Source organism: Eleutherodactylus coqui, chromosome 5, assembly GCF_035609145.1.
Source record: "Eleutherodactylus coqui strain aEleCoq1 chromosome 5, aEleCoq1.hap1, whole genome shotgun sequence".
Taxonomy (NCBI): Eukaryota; Metazoa; Chordata; class Amphibia; order Anura; family Eleutherodactylidae; genus Eleutherodactylus; species Eleutherodactylus coqui.
In genome coordinates this window covers 144,330,732-144,352,743 of record NC_089841.1, presented here as the reverse complement: position 1 = coordinate 144,352,743, position 22,012 = coordinate 144,330,732, and the positions used below count along the sequence as shown (strand labels likewise).

Here is a 22,012-nt window from a genome sequence, read left to right as displayed (position 1 = left end):
GAGTTTGACTAGAGTGGTGGTCATGCATGTATCTTGCTACTCTGCTCAATGCTTATGAGTTATGAGACATTGTCCTCAACTGTCTCCATCAGTCCCATAGACTTGGATAGAGAAGCAGGGCACAAGCATGCCCATCACTTCATTTAAACTTCTCCTCACTGTGTTCATGCAGTATAGATAAACTGGGGATGCCCATGCAAGTGATCAGGAGGGTCCCAGCAACCAGACACTTATTACTTATCCCATGGATAGGTGATAAATGTCATTTGTGAAACAATTCCTTCAACTTCAAATTACAATTTGCACACATTATATTATATATTATAAGGTACCCTGGTCGAGGTCATCTCCAACAGCTCCAGGTCCTTCAGAACGGAACAATTCCGCAAACTGCAACATTTGGTTCTTATAGTTTTCAATTTGATCTTTTGTAATCTAGTAAAAAGTAAGAAAACAATTAGAAAGCACACAGGTATAAGTAGTAATTTCTCAAGAAAGGGTTTTCCATCAACACATACGTTTTTGCATGTACACAAGCTGACCTTATTCAGCATCCCCATAACATTGCCAATGCCTATTCCATTGTCAGTTTACTGATGACAGATCTTCACAGAACTAGCTGCCTTCATAACCATGTCATTCAGTCTCCCAACTCTATCCACAGGGCCCACATATCAATGCAAACCACTGTCCCATAATACAGTCAGTCATAGTTCGTTCACAGGAAGGCTGACCACAGCCCCAATATAGCATCCATAGAGCCTCCATATAATGTAGATAACAGAGCTTTGTGCCAACCACAAAGAACCCATATTGCGCTAACCAAAGTCCCTATTAAGTGTCACAGAGCCCATAGAGTGCAAGCAACAGAGCCCCCACGGCCAGCTTCAGAGTCCCCATTGTCAGCCACTGACCCCTCCACACTCCCATGAAAGTTAAATGGCCAATCAGGACTCTCCCCAAGCACTTCCTTCAGTGTCACTTGTTGATTTACCTGATTATTCTACGGGTATAGGAATGTGGCGTCCCATAGAAGCAGGACAGTGAACTTGGAAGCATGTGTAAGATCGAGAGAAGGTACTTGTTTTGGGATATAAAAGAAAAATATCAAACTCTTCCTAAATAAACATTATTGTTTCTTCATAATTTTTCATTCAGGCTTTGTTCACGCAGCAGAATTTCACCGATATTCCACATATAAATCCACATTGACTTACATAGCATTTTAGCATTCTATTGAATGTTGAGAAAAATCTGCACCATTTTTTGAAATCTACACTATGGAGAAAAGAATTGATATGTCAATCCTTGTTACAGAAACCGTGTCAGGAAGCTGCACGTGGATTTATCTCATTGGCTGGAGTGTGCGGATTTGCAGGAAGATTCGCGGAAGAACAGGATTTAACTGTCAGAAAAATCCAATGTGGATCTGGCTATATATCTGGCCACAGATTTCTCCTGCAGATTTTTAGTTCAATGTACTGCAGATCTGCAAGCGAATTTAGCGTTTTTTTAATATGGAAATCTATGTGCAAATTTCCCTATGCAGTCTTGGCATGCACTTGCCATGACATATCACTTCTTTTTTTCTGCAAGTGGATTTCAAATATGTGACTTGAAAAAAATCTGTACTGTGTGGACTAGAAAACGGATTCCCATTAAAAACAATTTGCTGTACAATCCACACAGAATCGTGGTGGATTTCAGATGACAGCTCAGTGCTCTGCACATTTCAGCACTAGAGCTGTCCACGGAAATCTTCTGGGGTTTAACTGCATGGTCAGTGAAGCAAGCCCTGGAAATTTTCTGGGCGTGCCACTAAAGAGGTTAACAGGGCTACATCCACATGCATATTTGTGGCAGAGTAGCCATGGATTTCTGCTGCGATTCACCAGGCAGATTCACCGTGGTAAATTCCGCAGTAGAATCCACTATGTGAAGATACCCTTAGGCTACATTCACTTACAGCGGGATTTTGATGTGGTTCCACACCAAAAACTGCATCAAAATCCGCACTATTTCAACAGATTTCACTTTTTGAAATGAAAGAATGAATTTTGCTGCGGATCTACATAAAAAGCAGCACCAAATCTGGTACATATGAACATACGCTTAGGGGCAATCATATTGGGACTATTAGGGTATTTTCACACACACAACAGATTTGCTGCAGACATGGGGGGCCCAAGTTGCGTGAACAACCCCGGTCTCCTTAATCCGCCGCTACATAGTAGTGAAGATGTACCTAGTAATATAGTATGTTAGAATGCATATTGTTTAATATTTTGATTACTGCATACTAATGGAGATTTACTAAGTTATACTTAATTTTATAAAATTACCTGGGTAAACTTCCTTTTCACTTTCCCAAGGCTGTGATCCACCTGTTTTGATTCTAGGAACAGAGCTTCCCAGATATGTGTTATTTTCTCTGCTAAAACTTTCTCTTCTTCATCAAACTGCAGAGAAAATGAACATAGTATAGATATCTTCATGAAAGAGGCCGGTGGACAAATTATAAAGCAATAGCAAGCAACACAGTCTAGAAAACAAAACCATCATGCCAACCCAGATCTAGAATGCATAAGCAAGGAATCTTTCTGTTTTACAACTTAAAAGGAACACATAGTAAGGAAAAGAAAAACCTGTTGTGAGAATACATGGCAAGAAAGTGCTACAGTGCTAGAAGTACTCTATATATTACAGCAACAACGAAAGTCTTCTGTATGGAGCCAAAACCATAAATAGGATCACAACTTACAAAACAAAAAGCACAGCATGACCCACCTGGTGCGAAAGCCCCACATTAGGGCTCATTCACAGGACTGTGATTTTGGCATGTGTTATGCCCGCAGCGCATGGATGCGTGATACGTGGTGAATGGAGTCAATGAAAGAAAATTGACTGATGCATTCACATTAGTGTATAAACACTATGTGTAGATACACATGAAAAAAAGACTGCAGCATGCTCTACTTCTTTGCGTACCATGCAGCGTAAGCCCTAATCTTTTCTATGGGCAGCGTATGCAACACTGTCCATAGGTAATACATTGCGTATAGGCAGCGATACATGTGAATAAGGCCTATGGTGCAGCTAATATAATGATCTAACAGATTACATTATTGTAAACAATGCACAGTAAGGACTGATGCACATGTGCTGTAATGCGATTTTGGAAATCTGCAAGGCTTTTAATGTTATGGCTGAGCAGCATATAGCTGTAGTCAGTTTTCTCCAACTCTTTCTTATGTACAATACTTGGTGATACAGACAGGTTTACTCAATTATAGTCAGGATTTCTATACACCGCAGTCACTTATTGCTTACCAGCCCTCGCTATAACAACATTTTAAACACATTATTGCACATGAGTCCTACTGAATACAAAAGACAATTATATTCCTGCATCTACCCACCTCAATATTATACATTGTTAGGGTCCTATATCTCTCTTGGATATCTCGGTATCGCATTTCAACAACTAGAGACATATCTCTAATGTCTGCAATTGTGGCAAGAACAAACTTGAGATCTTCCAGAGTATCCGGAGTCGTCACCAGATTAATGGACAGTTTCTACAACAGGAAAAGTATTGAAAAAATTATGTTTTGAGAAGAGATCAGAGTAGTCATACACATGTACAGTACTTACTTCTTCTGTACTAGAGCAAGATGGCCACCAGTCTCCAAAGTAGAAAAGTAATAATATAGTAATAATAGTAGAGCAATTGTAATGCGTAAAGTAAAAGAGCAAACATAAGGTTGAAAAAAATAAATTAAGTACCAACTTTTCTCCAAAATTTTTAAGCTGGCCATATATATGACATAAATGTCGGCTGAATGCTCACCCAGCAGGTGGCTAATTCTCCCTACTTCACCATAAGCATGCACCCTTTGTTTGGTTATACATGCCTGCTTATTTCATTGGGAAATGAAGAATACACCACTATAATACCCCACTAGAAGGGGATTATCCTCTGCAGGAACAAAGGATCAGGTATGTTGAAGACTAACAAATCCGATTCCTCTTTCCCCCAATATCTGCCATCGAGGGAGAGTCAGGAAGCCCTCATATCCTCATAGGCCAGTTTTGAAGATGTTTATCTTATGTGTATGGCCAGCTTAAAGGGAGTGTGTCACCTATTTTTAGCTGTATAAATTAAGCTTATAGGCTTAAAGTAGGTAACCCATGAAGTCGAGGAATGTAAGTTTTATACTTACCTGCCCCTTTGTTCCCCCGATGTGAATGCTGATAGCTGCCACTAAATGCATTCAGCAGCACTGCTAAGTAGTCCGCTCATTCTAAAATTAGAACAGGCGGACTACTTAATAGCGCCGCTCAATGCATTCAATGGCGACTTTCACCACTCACATCAGGTGAGCAAAAGGAAAGGTAAGTATAAAACTTACATCCTGTGTTTCCACTGGCCACCTACTTTCAGCCCATAAGCTTAGCTCATAAGGCTAAAAGTAAGTTACAGATTCCTTTTAAATCCAAAGGCGACCGGCAAGACAGGTCGAACATAAATAGCTCATTTAGTATCAATGTATGTATAAAAGTGAAAATTTGCTTGTATATTTGCTCCTTTGTTCTTCATCGGTTCCTACATGCCTTGCTGGATCTTAAACAAACTTGGAACAAATACTCTTCATAATACAACTGAAAATACTGGGGGAAACCAACTGTTTTTGTTGCTCATACCAACCAATCACAGCACAGCTTTCATTTTAATAGAGCAGCTTAAGAAATGATGATTGGATGCTATGTGCAACAAACAGTTTTTACACAGTTTAAATAAGTGAGGCCTATTGTAAAATCTATGGTAAAAAAAAAGATGCGTTGTGATTCAGTGTAGTGAATAATTTAGATGTGTGGAGGATCAGGAATGCCTCAAAAAAACGGTAAACCATTGGACAAGTCCAGCCAAAAGCAAAGAGATTAAAATTATTTGAACGATTGAGAGAAGTAAACATGACCAATGACTTCAGAATGAGAAAGAAAGAGCCAGGACATCAAGGGCTTCAGAGATCTCAGAACAGCATGAGGTCCAAATTCAAAAGAAGAGTGGAAGTGCCAGGACGTCAAGGTTGTCAGAAACCACGGAAGAACGTGACCCCAACTTCAAGTACTGCAGGAAACAGCCACTACATCAAAGGCAGCAAAGACCACAGAACAGCATGAAGCCAGAATTCAAAAGAGAGGGAAAGAGCCAAGATATCAAGGAGTACCCGAGCAACACCAGGTATATAAGGTAGCATGATACAAAATACAAACTAAATTGCCTGTTGATTGAGTTCTACATAAAACTATATGTTAGTATGAAAGACTTGTCACAAATATACCATAACAAGCAATCTACGTTACATGTATTTAGATTTTTTTAAGAGCAGGGATTACTAGGTAATTTGGCAAATGGTAATTGATGGTTACAGAATAGTAGACTAGTACATCTTCTAAAGACATAAAGGTGAAATAAATTTGCACATACGTCCAACTCATCCCTGAGACTGTACAGCTGTTCACGTGCAGACTCATTTAGAAGGTGTCCAAGTGAGTTTACCCATATTCTAGCATTTTCCTGTACAGTGTAGGCTAGCGGTCCCAGATACAGTCTAATGCATTGTTCATCTTTTATTAAGGGTTGCTGTGCAACCTCCAGTGCTAGTCGACTATAGAACTGTAACGTTTCATCGTACATAATGCAGGATGGATTCCTGGCAGCAAACTTCTCAAGTACAATGGCCTTATCCAGCTTCCATAAAGGCCGATATCTCTTCCATATGTTCAGGTACTTTATGAGTGATGTGAGCAGCTTGTGCATGTTCTGGTTGATAAGGAGAGCTTGTTCTGTAATGTGAGGATTCTGGTAAATATCATTGTAGAAACTGTAGATAATAGATTCATCATCTTCTGATTTCTGAGAAGGACAGAGAATGCAGGTTCCATGCATCCAGCGTACAAAACTCTGTGAGCAGAACAGATGGGTGTTAGGAAACAGCATACAGAATTGGTAATGAACTATGATACATTCCATATAAATGATTACTTGTAATGTATACTAAGAATAATATTGATGAAGCAGACAGAAACAACCTAGTCAATGCAAACTGAAGGTATAGCCCACAGCATATTTCCCCTAGAAATAAGAAAGACGTACTGTATACATATATTTACTCGAATATGGGATAATAGATAGATACATTAAATTTTAGGCCTCATGTCCACTAGAAAAATACAATCCGCGCAGAATCTGTTTCTGTTTCTATGTACTTACTTATGTTGTAGTTTATTTAAAAGAAAATATTGATTAAAAATATGAATTAAAAAAAATGCAGGTACATATTTGTTTTACATTTATAATTTTTCCCCTTATTATGGTGTTACCTTTGTGGTTTCAAGGCATCCCTTGTAGCACTGCATAATCAATTTAAAAATTTCATTGAAATTAGGATGAAGAATTATTTCTGGAGCAGACAGAATGGTTTCAACTTCAAAGAGAGGAACATGTGCTACAATAGCCGCATTAACAGCCTGGAAATTCCTGTAAAAAATAGAATTTAATGCTTTTTAGTTTCTTAATAGAACAATGATAGATCTACAGTATACTCATCATTCATCGTCCATCACCCATCAATTGTAACAGCTTCTTCCAGTATAGAAATACATGCAATGATCTGCTGAAAAGGGAATCCAAGGCTTCACTTACTTTATGACCATCTTTGTCAGTGTGGTATATACTTTGTTCTCCCAGAAAGCATAATATTGAGCCATTTGGGGATTTTTGCCTGTATTTGTGTTTACCACTAGGCCTTCTATTTTTATTAAGATAGACCCAATAGCTGTATACTTTCTGACCATAATTTCAACGTCTTTGGACCGTTCATTTTCAATGTATTCAAAGAATTCCTTGACACCTACAGAAGCAGCAATGATAACAATGCAGTTATACAAAGTGGGGCAATTCATCAAATGGTAATGATAAGGCACAAATAAATGCCAGTTCAGCTGCTGCAACTTTATATCTGCTGAACTATTTGTATTTCACTGTTTACTTTGTTGCACATCTCACATTAGTGTTGGGGCTATATTACAATCAGAATGCAACTTCAATTACTTCTTATGAAGTGACCTTGTAACTATCTCATATTTCAACCAGTGACGATTCTACTGCGTTTCATGAGTGACTGCCATGAAAACAGCCTAGAGAATCCAGTGATGATTAATTTCAGTTTATGCTTATCACTTCAGCATTATTTGATCCATGTACAACATGAAAGAGCTTGTTTGAAATTTGTGCAAAGTACATGGGCTGATTTATAACATACCTGGAAGAGAAAAAGAGTATATAATACTCTTCAAGTTGCCCTCCTCTCTATTCTGCTGGGTTCTATTGGCTCACAAAAATGGAGTTTGTTCCATTTCTGCCTGACGGCAGCCAGATCTGTTATCCATTACCTCTGGCACTCTAATTATACTCCTGGCATGAACGAATGACAGCAGGAAATGTCTTATCTATGCTGTATGGAGGATCAGACAGTGAACGAGATGTCTCAAAGTTTCTAGTGGTCTAGCAACCACGGCTAGAGTTTACAAAGTCCCCCGACTTCCTACACCTGTTCTCCTGAATTTCACAGTTTGTTTGGTGTTTTGGTCTACTGGGCTTGCCTGCTATCTCAAATGGGTGTCATTTGCCTGTGGTTTTCCTTTCCCTGCCTCTTCGACCCCCTTTTTTTCTCTTCCTTTTCTTCACTCTTACCTGTCTTTCTTTCTCTTACTCTTTCCTATGTTCCCTTGTCTTCTATTCTAGATTTCTGTATACGTGCTATGTACCTGTTGTGCTCCGTATGTCAGGTCTCTTAACCTAGATGTATTTAGTATCTTATGGACCTGGCTATAACCTCATGGGATAGTTTACAATACTGATGTGTATTATTTTGCCATTTATGCTTTTTTCATTGATCGAGGCAGCGTAGATTGCACTCTGTTACTTATGTAACCTTATGTTCTATATTCTTCTTAGGCCTGATGTCGACTTGCACGCACGGATTTCCACATGGTAAGGAAGAGACAGTTTCTTACCTCTCCAGATCCAGTGCGGCTCTCCTCTGAGCTGGCCGGATCTTCTTTCTTCAGCACGGGGATCTGCGTCTGGGATCCAACGTGCCCGATGCATGCCCAGTGCTTTCTTTTTTGTTTTTGAATGTCCTGCAGTGACAGCTGCAGGTGTGCCGCGCATCGGACGGCTTCCTTTGACTTCAACTGAAGCCGTCCCTGCAGGATCCGCAGGAAAATGGAGCATGCTGCGATTTCTTCCTGCACATGTGATCACATGCCAGGAAAAAAAAAAATCACATCCGCATGCTTTCAATTACTGTGAGGATGCTAATGCATCCCTATGGGCGGCAAGAGGTGCAGATCTGACAGGCGCAGATTTTATAATGAAAATCCGCCAGTGGCCATTGGGCCTTAGGGTCCTACATGACCCTTGTTCTTGTGTGTTCTGATTTGTTAAACCTTAAATATACACAGATTAAACATAACATACCTGGAAGTTCTGATGACTTCTTATTGATAAATTTAAAAAGGTTTGCAGATTCGATAGCTGACAGCTTATTGTCAATGTCGCTTGCATTCTTCTGAACTTTATGTACCAAAGACTCAAACTTTGAGACTGCTTGGCTGCAACGGCTAATGAAGTCGCCAATACCTAGTAATCAATAATGTCAATGTTTCTCTTTATTGTTACAAAGAAAATACTGCTGCCTTTTTACTCCTATATATTTACATATATCAAGTATTTTTGTGTCAAAAAGACAGAAGGAAGAGAACAGCAGAGAGCTTCTAGTGGTCCCATACAACCCCCAAATGAGCATCTTGAGGACAATTGCTGCTGATCTCCAACCCATATTTCACAAAGAACATAGAGTGGAAGAAATATTTTCAGATTTAAATGTTTTCTCATACAATCTGCACTAAATTCAAGAAACCTCCTCCTCATAGGTGCCCTCTTATTACAATCAAAGACTGGCACTTTTTCTCGTGGCAGTAAAAAATTAAACACCTGGACCGACATGTACTGTATGTTTCTACAACTTCATAGAATGCAAAACTTCAGGCTGAAAACAACTTTAATTCAATAACAATGGACTAGTAAAAACAAGCACACCTAGTATATATGGCTGCATTATATAATGATCCTCCGAAAGTAACCTTTTCATAAATACTTCTGTCCTCTCTGAACTATGCAGCAGAAGTTGCTTTTGCAAGTATTATGATTCTAACATACTTAGGGGACAAGTAGCTAATACAGCGGGGCCTTGGTATATGTATTTATACCAAGCATGCTCCCTCCAAACAATTTAATAGGAGTCATTTTCAGCATGGAGTTTCACTTTAAAGAGGAAATATTAAGTATCTTTTGAAAACAAAGGGGCACATTTATGAAAGGTTTTACACCAGTTTCTGGCATAAAAAAATAAACAATGTTCTACTTTCTGGCGGCCCAGGCACTTTTTTGAAAAGTGGGTGGGGTTTTTGGGAGGGTGCAAATTTTGCAACTTTGGCCTATTATGCTAAGCTCTCATCAGCGTTTCATTTTCTATTTCATCCTCAGAGGAAGGATTACTTAAAATGATCCTGGTGATTTTAATGGGGCTTATGTTAATTTTGCTTCCTTTCCACCTAGTTTCTGTTTTCTTGGCAGAAAGAAAAGACTGGTGCGCAGGATTTTTTTCTGACAAAAAAAGGAAACCAGATTTAATGGAGCATTTTTTTTGCATTCTATTCAATAGTGGGCATACAGAAATGGAAACTATTTGTATCTATTTCGCCTTGAGTTTAACACATCAGTTAAATCGCACTGCGTATATGGAGTTGTAAAATAAGAGCTTAAAAGAAAGGATTTATTAAAAATGGACCATAACGGATAAGAAACTGATGCAAACGGATCCTAACTATTGAGTTTGTTGACGTCTCTGTTTAACCCTTATCAATCCAGTGTTGGACCTCATCTGACAATGAGATTTCCCTTCATAGCTTCCATGTCAGGCGAGGTCCAACACGTGTTTACAAACTATGAAGAGAGCTCCAACGTCGGAGCTCTTTTCTACATATGTATATTGCACTATGCAGAAGAGAGCTTCAACATCGGACCTATCTTCTGCATAGTGTAATATACATAAAGTGTAATATACATATGTAATATATGTATTAACTCCCATTTAATTTTCAAAAAATTGTTAAGAAAATGATGACAGGTCATTTTTATGTATTTCTGTTGAGTAATTCCAAGGAATCCACAATGCGTTTTCACACCCAAAATAAATAAGAGCAGTGTGCAGGTGGCAGGGAAATTGGATTGGAAAGGTTCCATCAAACTACCGATTTGTTTGCTTCAGTTTGCATCTGTTAGACATTTTTTAAAAAATGTTGAATAGAGAAAACAAAGTGTATAAAAGAACACAGATTTGATCATAGCCATGGGGTATTCTAGATAGAGGATGAGTTTTCAAGTTTTCACTCATTGTATTACAGCCGAAACGCATCAGCTTGTCTTTTAATCCCTGTGCGCATGGGAGTTTTTTAATATGTATTCAATAAAGAAGTGATTTTTTAAAGAAAAACATTGGTGCTGGATAGAGATGAGCGAGCATATTTGCTAAGGGCAATTACTCGAGCGAGCATTGTTCTTAGCGAGTACCTGCCCGCTCGGAAGAAAAGATTCGGGTGCCGGGGAGGAAGAGCAGAGGGGAACGGAGGGGAGATCTCTCTCTCCCTCTCCCCCCCGCCCCGCTCCCCCCTGCTCACTCCTGCAACTCACCGCTCAACCCCGCCGCCACCCGAATCTTTTCTTCCGAGCGGGCAGGTACTCGCTAAGGACAATACTCGCTCGAGTAATTGCCCTTAGCGAGTATGGTCGCTCATCTCTAGTGCTGGATCAAATCTTCTTACTTTTTAAAATAAAATGAACCCGAACAAAAGAAAATTGTTTACCTAATGAGTTCCAATTCAATCTTCTGTATCCAGACCTAAATACTTTCAACACTTCTCGGATGTGGTTATCAAGAAGTTGGGTTTCAGCTTCGTTTAGTGACTGTATTAGTTTTTCATAAGAAGCAAGAATGTGCTTCATGTCATCAATGTATCTGCAAAAGTGTAAACATTGTTATAATGACCGTAGCATAAATGCTGAGATAAGTGAGGAACTACAGTCATAGATGGTCTATGTGATATGTGGTTTCAGGTGAAGTCAAGTTAATGTTCTGAGAATGACAGCCAAAACTATAAACCATAATGTCTGTCAAGAAATTTCAATTATTCAATTGGAACAATAATTCTTAAAAAGGAATTTATAACACAGGAATCATCATTATTCAGTCAACATAGGCCTCATGCACACGGCCGGGTTGGATTCCAACTGTGCGGAATCTCGCTGCGGAATTTCCCTCCGTGGGCATTGGGCCTTACAGTATTTATCACCTAGACAACCAGCTTTGAAAGGTTGCAGAAAGGAAAGAACCTAAATGGTCACTGCACTTTGAGACAATTTGTGTTAATATGACAGCCAGAGTGCTAACTAGAAAAAAATCAAAGCACTTTATTAAAAATGACATATCTGTGCTGAAAATTCGCTCTAAAGTGCTGGCAACCAGGGGGTCATTTGGAATACTGTACATCTGTGGTAACTCATGTTGCTCCTAGAAATCTATGGAAAAGAGAACAGAATGGAGGGGAGCAGGAGGGAGAGACACGGAATACAATATGACATCATTCACTATATTGGTAAAACCCCTTTAGAGGAGCTGTCAAGGAATTCAACAATATGACAGACGCCTGAGGAGTCTGAAGGCTGTAGAAACCCATCCAGGGTAGGAGATAGCAGGCAGAGCGTAATGCCACACTGTTCATTTCTGTTAGACTTACCATTAAGTCTAACAGGACTGAAACAGCCTGATGTTAAGCTCCACCGCCAGTTGTGGCCCCTCTTCCTTTCCATCCAGTCTAGAAATGGATTCTGCTGTCCTAGGGTGGGTTTCCACAGGCTATATGGATGGCGGCCATTTTGTAGAATTCCTAGACAACCCCTTTAATGGAAATCTCTAGCAAAAAAATCCACAACGCATGTCCAAGAACCCCACACTCACATGTAATTGTTTTCTCCATTACCCTATTTATGAGACTGGTGAGATATAGAACTTGGAATAGATTGGTTTAACCTCCAAACTGCAACTCTTCAGCTGTTGCAAAAGTACAACTAAGCACTGATAGTCTGCTGTTTTGCAGCACCTGGAGAGCCACATGTTGAAGATGAACGATCTTGTCTGTGGAGCTAAGCCAGTCCAGCAAGCATTGCTGATCATGATGGCAATTGTAGGGTGTCAATGCTCCATGCATAAAATATTCACTTATGTTAAACACAAGTGAGTTTTAGGAATGTGAAGTGTCTTTAAGTAAGATACCAATCCATACAAGACCTTAAGAATTTGTCTTCTTGCAGGGCTACATTCCTTGGCAATTCACCAACAGAAAAGCCCAACTGCTCCATGTGTTTGGTTTCTGTAATAATTTCTTGCAGCTCTGGAGCAAAATTGACAGCATAATGCACCTTCTTATAATTGGTGTCAGCCTTAATTTGATCCACATCCTGTAAAAAAAATATGCAGGAGGCAATTTTCCATAGTTGTTGACCATCACATACTCATTCAGAACCTTAATGTGAGCTTTAAACTTTTTTGAGGCACACAAAACTAAGTCAGCACTTCCAACAAATACATTAAATGTGAAGATGCACATTAGTCATGCTTGCAAAAATTACAGTAACAGAAACAATGTGCACTCATGCAAATAGGAAGATGGAACAATGCCTCTGAAACAAACCAGCTATTGGAATGCCTCATTCCTGCAAGTCAATGTCGGACTTTTTAACAAGCCTTGAAACAATGACTGGGAATATAAGTCAAAGCTAGAATCTTCAGCACAATGAAAAGATAAACCATACACAGACAGCTATTTCGGGGGTTTTGCCCCTCATTAGTGTGCAGTAGGTTTGCTGGATTGGATAAGAGAGAGGCCTTTAACGTGGGTCAGAAAGGGTCTAGTTTCTCCTTTAGGGAAAGCACCTAGTGAGGAAATTTATAACGCCATCCATGCTCCTCTGGGAATTTTACATTTCTCAGAGGAGCATGGATGGCCTTATAAGTCTCCTCATATGGTGCTCTCCCTAAGGAGAAACCATACCCTTTCTGACCTTCAACACTCACACACATTTAATATTTGAATAAAATTGCACAACTGTTGTTCATACTTACCACATAAAAATGCAACGTTCTTAGTGCACTTTTGGATCAAAACATGTGGGCCCATCCATCATGTCTGAGCAAACCTTATTGGATGTGTTCCTAGCTCTAAAGAGATCTCTCTTTGGTTTAAATTCTCCAAATAAATGGGAAAGCTGGATACCTGACTAAATATGCTTACTGAAATACTTAGCACAGATGGGTGAATGGAATGCATGACAAAAATGAAGAGAGCCCCTGTGTTCCATGTGCATTTGGTGAGCAGTGGCGGGCTTCACTGTTGTCATGCACTCCATTCACCCAACTGTCAGGTATCCTGCTTTTCCATTCATTTAGAGGCTCTTTAGCCCAAAGAGTTAGGGACTCATCCGATAAGGTTTGCCTGGACGTGACGGATGGGCCCATATGTTTTGATTAAAATGTGCACTGAGAACCTTGCATTTTTATGTGGCTAATATAAACAAAGGTTGTCCAATTTTTTTCAGATGTTAAATGTGTATGAGTGCAGAAGCTCATGTTTCTGTTACTATACTTTTTTGTGGGATTTATGCTAATGGCAGTAAACACAAAATTAGATCAGAATCCTTACAAAGACAGCATTACTAAATAATAATAAGTTGTTAACAAAAATAATAATATTCATAGTGTCAAAACAGGATTAATACAGTCGAGAGAATCAATAAACATAAAGAGTGACAAATAATAAGAAACACTGAACATCAACAAATGAGACAAAAGGAGAGAGGAACATGTACATAACTAAGACTGACACGATTGGTATAAAATACAAATTTTGCCCCATTGCAAGCAAATCCTGTAATTTGGAAAAAAAATGCAAAATAAAGAAACAGCTCATATCTGACACGACTGATATCTGCGACACACTAATTTCCTTGTGTCCTTTCAAGGCTCCCATATATGCACTAGTCCATAATAAATTTGGCCTAACTATTCTAGTTGTTTAACTACACCCTTTATATGCGTCTTTAAAAAAAATCTGTCATATATGTTTCAAAACAGGATTGAAAATGTTCACTATTCATTAATGCAGTGCATGTAACATGTGCTATTTTTGTAAGGCACAATGCACCAGTTCTTTAATGGAATTCATTTAATAAATGTGCCTAATGACATAAGCCAAAGATACATATAAGGAAACTATAAGGAATCAGGCAAGTACTGCAGATTTACCATTTCATTAAGTGATGTGTTGGTGGAGTTAATAAGACCAGGTACATGCACATTGACAAGTAAACTCCTTTTCAGCAGTGATGGAAGGATCTGATCTGTGTTCTCTTTCCAAGCCTCATACTTCTTGTCCTCATACTCCTTCATTCTTCTTGCCACCTCCAAATATTTTGCCTTTGCCTAGTATGAGAAAAGAAATTATAACATCACAATAGTCTGAGTTCTCACAATGCATGTATTCTATGGCTACATCATGTCAACCAGTAGTTTAACCCAATGACAAAAATGTCCTGACTGCATTGACAGCCATAAATTTGAGAGCACCAATCTAGGCCAATGTACCATATTGGTGGACCCTTCCACAGAGTGCAGGTACTTACCATTTTCCCATGTTCACTTGATAACATCTCTTCCATTTCCAGAAACCGAACAATTGTGTGTTTGATTCGGAGGAAAAGAGACCTTTGCCAATATATTGCCCCCGCTACTGGAGGGTGATTCTTGTAGAGAGGAGGATTTTCCAGGTTTTTCATGAATAGATTGTTTACTATATCAACCTACAATGCAAAATAAGAAGCATACTTCACAGTCCAGGCAGAAAAATATCTACATGTGCAATGTTTAGATCTGCGGGTTAACGGGATCATATATTACAGCGAAATAGAGGAAATGCAAACCCACTGATTTTAGCAGGATCCAACTGTACCTCAATGGCAGATGCTGTTCCTGCAGGACATAATATTGCCCTTTACTCATTGACATAAACATGCACGCTTGGTCAGTGCATGTTAAAGGTTTTTTGGGGGCTTTATCATCAATGACTGTATATAAGGTGTTGTCCAGAAACAGACATTTTTACTGAACACTCACTATCCACCTAATTCCTGAAAACATATGGTTACATGTAGAGATGAGCGAGCACCCAAATGCTCGGGTCCGCGTTATTCGAGTCAAGCTTTTCGTAAAATTCGAGAGCGCTGCTCGAGTAACGAACCTCGTTGGCTACAATGGGAGACTCGAGCATTTTTGTATGTGGGACGCCGGGTCCCGAGCTTCTCTCTCTCGTAACGGGCACCATCGAATACGCTAATACTCAAGCTCGACAGAGTACGTTTGCTCAATTGTAGTTACATGCCCTCAGACACTTAGTATGTACTTTTTTCATAGTTTTGACCTCCAGTTCTTCCGATCAATACGTTGGAATCACTTTCTACTCTAGGCGCTCATTCAAACTAGCACACATCACCACCATTTAACAATTATATCCTATAATACAGACAAGTCCCTTGACTTTACGTACTTTCCTATGTGTTCTTGGTGTAGAACCGTGCATGCTTGCCCTGTGCAGTGGAACCACACAAGCATTGTCACACAGCACAGAGAGAAGGAGCACCTTTATAATAAAATAGTGGTGCTGTACTTCACGTGTTTGGCCTGGTAAGAAATAAAAACTACTGAGCACATAACTAAGGGCAACTAAATAGTAGCAAACAGACATCAAGGGGTATTTTGGATAGTGATTACTTAGGAACCATTGTTTTTTAATTACCACTGCAATTACAAATGCAAATTTTTTTATTTCTGAATTTATGTAAAATGAGCTTTGATTAAGATTATGGTAAATACCCCTTTAAATGATGACAATGTTACAATGCTCTGTATTTCAACAGTGACTTCCGTCCTTACCTCTTTACAATACTGCTCCAAAATAGCATTAAATTTCATCATCATCTGCTTGTTAATGGCTTCTCGAGAACGAATGTGCTTAAACTTCAATAGCATGTCAAATGCAGCCTCCGCTGAGCGAAGAGTTTTAAATGATTCATCAATGAAGTTTATGGCTTCTCCTTCAATGGCCTACTCATACGAAACATAATAGAAACATGTCACAGAACATAATCCCATTCAGGTACTGCTCTTGCCCAAAGTCTAAAGCAGCACATAATTTCCACTCCTTTCATACCTGGACTTCACTTTTAAAGTCATCTATGACAAGTTTCCATTGATGGACATACTTTATATTAAAGGGATCAAAAGACAAGACTTCCATTGGTTTGATAAGACCATCAACTCTATGCAATACATCATCAATACGCTTGGGATCTCCAGTGACAGCTTTTAATTCTGGACCAAAAATGTTGTAAAACTCTTCTAAAACCTGTGTATTGGAATAAGATAAAGTGAATTTGTTACAATGTCCCATTAACTTGCTGGAGGCTGTTAGCACTCCAGAAAGATGAACGTATTCCATTGTCTGCAAATTGTCTTTTCTTTTAATATAACATTTTTTACATTTTTCCCCCATTACTTAAATGCAGATTCCCTACCGAGAAAAGAAGTAAGAACCAGTATATGATTCAGTGGAGGAGGTGATAAGGGAACTTCCACATGGGCAGAATACCACACTAAAGTCTGCAGGGCTAACTATGGATTTTGATGTGGAATTTCAGGCTGATTTAAGCCTCTTTCTTTCCACATCATAGTGCCGTGTGGAATTAGGTTTGGAATTTACCATGACTTTTGATGCGAAATGTGGAAAATTTTGCCCATATGAAGTCTGAAGGAATTGGCGCACACAGTACAAATTTTGACTAAACTGTCTTAAAATGTACCATTCACAGTAGCTCTGCTGAATAATAAATCTGTTGAGTTTTATGACAGTCTAGTCTAAGTTCAGACCACCTCGTAGTTGGGTTAGTTTACATGAAAAATTGTACCAAAATTTTGGTACAATTTGGCACAATTTTTTTTGTGCAATTTAGGCTATACCTCCTTTTTTATGAAGGAATGCTCTTCTCCGACACAGCAAAAAAAGTGCCCAAAAGCATCTGAAACACATAATAAATGTGGCACAAAGCAAATTTAACAATTTTATGTCACTATTTGCACCAGAAAACTGTTGAACTTTCAATAGTAAATAAGCCCATAAAGCATACTCAGCGTAACAGAGCAGGATGAACCCTATTGACTTGTAATGGGGTTGACTAAATTCTATTGGAATGTCTGTAATTTTGAAGAATAGTGATGCATGCTACACTACACTCCCATCAGAATCTGTGGCTGAGGCCTGAATAAAGAACCCAATGCAGATTTGAACCCAGCCTAACTAGATTCATTCAGCAGTTGCTTCATTCAATGTTGGGGCACAGAGCTGTTTACACGCATACAGCAAAGAACAAGCAGTGAAATACTACCAGTAGCAAAACTTATCACTTTGTATGAGCAAATGAGTATGCACAAAATATTGAAGATTTTTTTCCTTATTTTCTGTTAGGACAAATTACCAGCAGTTCAACTGACCCATCACAATTTATTCCATATGTGCTAAATGGCCAATTCATAATTTGGGTAACCAAGGGCAAATATGTCAAACACATCCTAACCGAATTCACATGGACACGCCTAGGAGCGGTCTGCAAATTCGGATGTAAAAACATTGGTTAGCACACAAGCATCATCATTTTGCTGTTTGATGTTTTTTGATGATCACAGAGCCACAGAGATTTGATGTCATATTCTCGTCCATGGAAACAGACCAGAATAGGACATCCTACAATACTTTCACATGAATTTTTTAATACACAGAATGAACTCCTCGGCAAATCTGCAGCAAGATCCAGAGCAGATCTGAATGTAACACGTTTGTTGTGGATTGTCCGCTGCAAAAAAAACATCCCATGAGAACTTTTTCTTAGCGGTCAGCAGTATACTTCTATCCACTGTAAAACTTGGAAATACACAATGGACCCCATTTATTATTAATAGTGTACTCTGCGTTACTGGTGGAACGGTGTCTCATCTAAAGGTGCCTGCCTATTAAATCTGGTGCATTTAGAATGGTCTCTTAGAAACTTTTTTTATGCCTTCTGCGTGCAACCATATATATATATAGTTGCATACAGAAGGCGTAAAAAATAAATAAATAAATTAAAAAAAAAATATATATATATATATACACATACACACATATATATATATATATATATATATATATATTGTGAGGGTTATGAACATGAAAACTTATATATGTATACATTTCATCCATCTGTGATATACGTTTCCGGAGGCTTTTAGGCCTGAATTGTATACATTAAATGCTTGTACATTTAGGTTAGTACTTAAATACATTAAGTAGAGGTGTAATCTTAAATGTCCATCATGTCTCCAAGATCTTGTTTATCTCGTTACACTGATCAAAAGGTTGTGTGGAATGCTTTGTTTTTAACTGCTGTCTAGGTAGGGCATGTGATTAAAATGTAGATTGTGATGATAATGAGGGTACCAGACACGATGTCTACATACAAACAAATAAAGCATTGTTTATAGAGAAGACACAATTATTTACCAGTAAAACAGGTCGACCTCTGTAACACTAGCCTTTGATTCGGACGACACTTGGATACGCCTACTTATTTTTGTATAAGAATAAGGCAATGTACACAATAAACTCAGATTGCTCTAAGACACGACCGTGATGCCTGTGTCTATTGCTTTCTCACGGTGGCCGCCATAACCACCTCTGATTTGGAGCCCCACAGCATATTAACGTAACATGGATTTATCCCTAACATTAATTGGCGCCCAACGTGGGGCTTGATGGAACAAGAGGACCACCTACACCTCGAACCCCCCCGGACCCAGATGGGATAAGGAGCCACTCGGAACCACGGATTGACAAAAACTGCGCAGTAAGGTAAGGTTTTATCTTGCCACAATCTATCCGTGCTTCCTGGCTGCTCCTTTCCTGTCCGAGGGGTAAGAAGTGCATGCCTCTTATAAAATCTTCAAGCTTTTAAGAATCCATATGGTGGGCTGAATATGCTGTGCGGGTGTTTAACTGTTATTGTTTTTATCTATTACTTTGCATGGTCAGTGTACAGAATATGATACCCTATTGCCAATCTCTGGAAGGCATGGTATAAGTTATACCAGGGAAGCCTAAAGTATTCAGGGGATAAAACCCCTGATGGGATCCTCTTATAAACATAAGAGAAGTAGTAGAGACGAGGTAAAATATGCAGGGTGAGGAAGTACAGAATATTAAACCCTCTTGCCGATCTCAGGAAGGCATGGTATAAATTGTACCAGGGAAGCCTAAAATTTTCAGGGGATAAAATCCCTGATGGGAGCCTCTTATAGGTATAAGAGAAGAAGTTGAGACGGGGGGAAATAAGCAGGGTTGGGAAGTACCGACACTTTTAGACAAGTGAGGAAGTACTGACACTTAAAAAGTAGTAACTGACATGCAAATGTTTTTGTCTTTATGTGTGTGTATAAATGGAAGGACCTGTATGAGAGTTAGACTGTGTTATATGGTGTATACTGTCCGGTAACCAGAAACGAAATGAAGCAAAAATGACCAAATGCTGAGCCAGACCACAGGGGGTGGAGCTAGGTGATGTAAGGAGATGGGAGGGAAGAACAATAGGAACAGGTCTTGCTCCACCCTCCACACAGTCCAGCCTAGGTGAGAAGTGTGTCTCCATTTTAAGTGGATATTGGTGGATATATATGTATATTGTGGTAATGTATAGAGTGAAGGTCACTCTTAGACTCCATGTTAAGTCTCTCACTTGAACAAATGGAGTGACCAAAGGAGGGGCATCTAATTTTATTCCTGAGACTAGTTGTGTGAGATAATAGCCCAGGATTATCACAGTGTATATATGTATATACAGATTCGTGGAATATGTGGAATTCAAAAATATTGAGTTGTGTTAATTTGAATATTATTGAATTAAGATATTAATATGAGATAATTGTGTACTTTAAACACCTGATAAGTACTTTAGTCAAATTAATAACAAAAGTTCTATTTAAAGTGTAATTCATTTTCAATTAACAACAGTATTTTATTTGAAGAGTGTATAAAGAAAATAATAATAAAAACAATAAGCCTCTTGGTATACATAAACCGCCAGCCATGGGCAATACTGCTGGTAAAGAGGATAAGGTGTAAAAGACTGCACAGAAAATAGTGAAACAAACAATTGTTTTATGTGTATAAATAAAAAATAAATAAATAATAATAATAAGCCTCTTGGTGTACATAAGCCGCCAGATATTAGTCATACTGCTGGTAAAGAGGATAAGGTGTGGAAGACTGCACAGAAAATAGTGCAAATGAATATTGGTCCCCATCCCACTTATTAAGGTCCCAATCAACTCCTGCTTTAGCCACTACAGTATGAACCTTTTACTCTCTTTAAAGCGTAATTTGAACTAAGTCTTGCTCCTTGCAGCAATATATATTAATGGCGCTGTGAACCGGATTACGCAGAGAGTAATACACTAGTTTGTTTTAAAGGAAAATTTTGATAAACTGATAGTTGAAGAATTTCTTGTGATAATCTAGCATAGTGTGAAAATGTCGTCTTTTAAGAAAATCCGCAATAGTACGAAAATGTCGGTAGCTAAGAACAAAGAAGTGTCCGATGAATTGTTAATTATGCCAGGGTGGAATAAAGCCCCCTATAATATATTGGCCGCTGAGTGGTCGCAGTGTGGTGAATATGAGTATATGGGTAGAAATGGGCATAAGTTGTATTATGTTTGTCATTGGATAACCTATACTGGATAAAACACGTAAAAACCGCGGTAAATAAGAGTTTTTCTTATATATGTGATTTATCCGCTGTGGGGAAGTCTGATGTACAGTAAATACAATCCCAATTTCTACTTCACATATTATCAGTCCGTATAGGAATGAATAAAACCTCCCTTAGTGAGTGTGAATTTGCAGTTTTGAAGATGTTTACAGGCAGTGGAACCTGTTATACAGCTTTTGCTATCTGTCTGGAGAAGTTTCTCTGTAGACTAGAGGGCCTACTTGTCTTTGCAAAGAAATGTGAATTGAGAATTGGTTATATTTGGCTGCACAGGAAAAAGGCCCGTATGTTGTATTATATGAAGTATATATATATACTGTTCAATAGCAAAGCACAGGTATATAATGTTCTCCCATTGTAAAAAATTTTGCAAATAAGAACGTTATCTATTTGGAATAGAATATCAGCATGATTGTCAAGCATTGATGCAACAAGAAAGTTTAAGTTTTAAAGAGTTACTGAAACCCCTTGTTAATACATATTTTGAGTTTGTTTTTTTTTTTATAGATGGTACCAGGGTGATTGACAACTCCACACCAGATATGCAGTGTTCACACAACAAGATCTCTAAAAGCAGAATGCCTCCGCATGTCTCAGCACAAGAAGCGGAACTGAAGGCCCTCACTGAGGCATGTAGAGTGACAGAAGGTAACCATTTACACTGACTCCTGGTATGTATTCGGCATAGATCATGGTTACGGCCCAATATGGAAGGCCAGACATTTTTAAACTTCTGTAGGACAACCCATTGAGAATGGTGTAGCAGTGCAGAACCTTATGAAAGCCCTACTCCTACCAGACAAAGTAGCAATCCTAAAGGTGAAAGCTCATACTAAAGCCAACACTGCAGAAGCAAAAGGCAACGCCCTCACAGACTTCACAGCAAAAGCAGTGGTCCTTAAGCCGTGGAAGAAAGAA

General features: G+C 38.8%; 1 protein-coding gene across 1 annotated transcript in view; it reads right to left on the bottom strand.

Moving 5' to 3' along the window:
- The window catches only part of DNAH10 (dynein axonemal heavy chain 10), a 147,721-nt gene that overhangs the window by 111,432 nt on the left and 14,277 nt on the right, over positions 1 to 22,012 (bottom strand). Inside the window, exons 11-23 of the mRNA XM_066603357.1 lie at positions 16,450 to 16,644; positions 16,173 to 16,343; positions 14,867 to 15,043; positions 14,490 to 14,666; positions 12,477 to 12,646; positions 10,996 to 11,147; positions 8,549 to 8,710; positions 6,710 to 6,917; positions 6,388 to 6,544; positions 5,492 to 5,968; positions 3,420 to 3,578; positions 2,343 to 2,459; positions 333 to 435 (exon numbers count right to left, since the gene is read on the bottom strand). Coding sequence (XP_066459454.1) covers positions 333 to 435; positions 2,343 to 2,459; positions 3,420 to 3,578; positions 5,492 to 5,968; positions 6,388 to 6,544; positions 6,710 to 6,917; positions 8,549 to 8,710; positions 10,996 to 11,147; positions 12,477 to 12,646; positions 14,490 to 14,666; positions 14,867 to 15,043; positions 16,173 to 16,343; positions 16,450 to 16,644 — 2,425 coding nt within the window. The remainder of the gene's footprint in view (positions 1 to 332; positions 436 to 2,342; positions 2,460 to 3,419; positions 3,579 to 5,491; positions 5,969 to 6,387; positions 6,545 to 6,709; positions 6,918 to 8,548; positions 8,711 to 10,995; positions 11,148 to 12,476; positions 12,647 to 14,489; positions 14,667 to 14,866; positions 15,044 to 16,172; positions 16,344 to 16,449; positions 16,645 to 22,012) is intronic.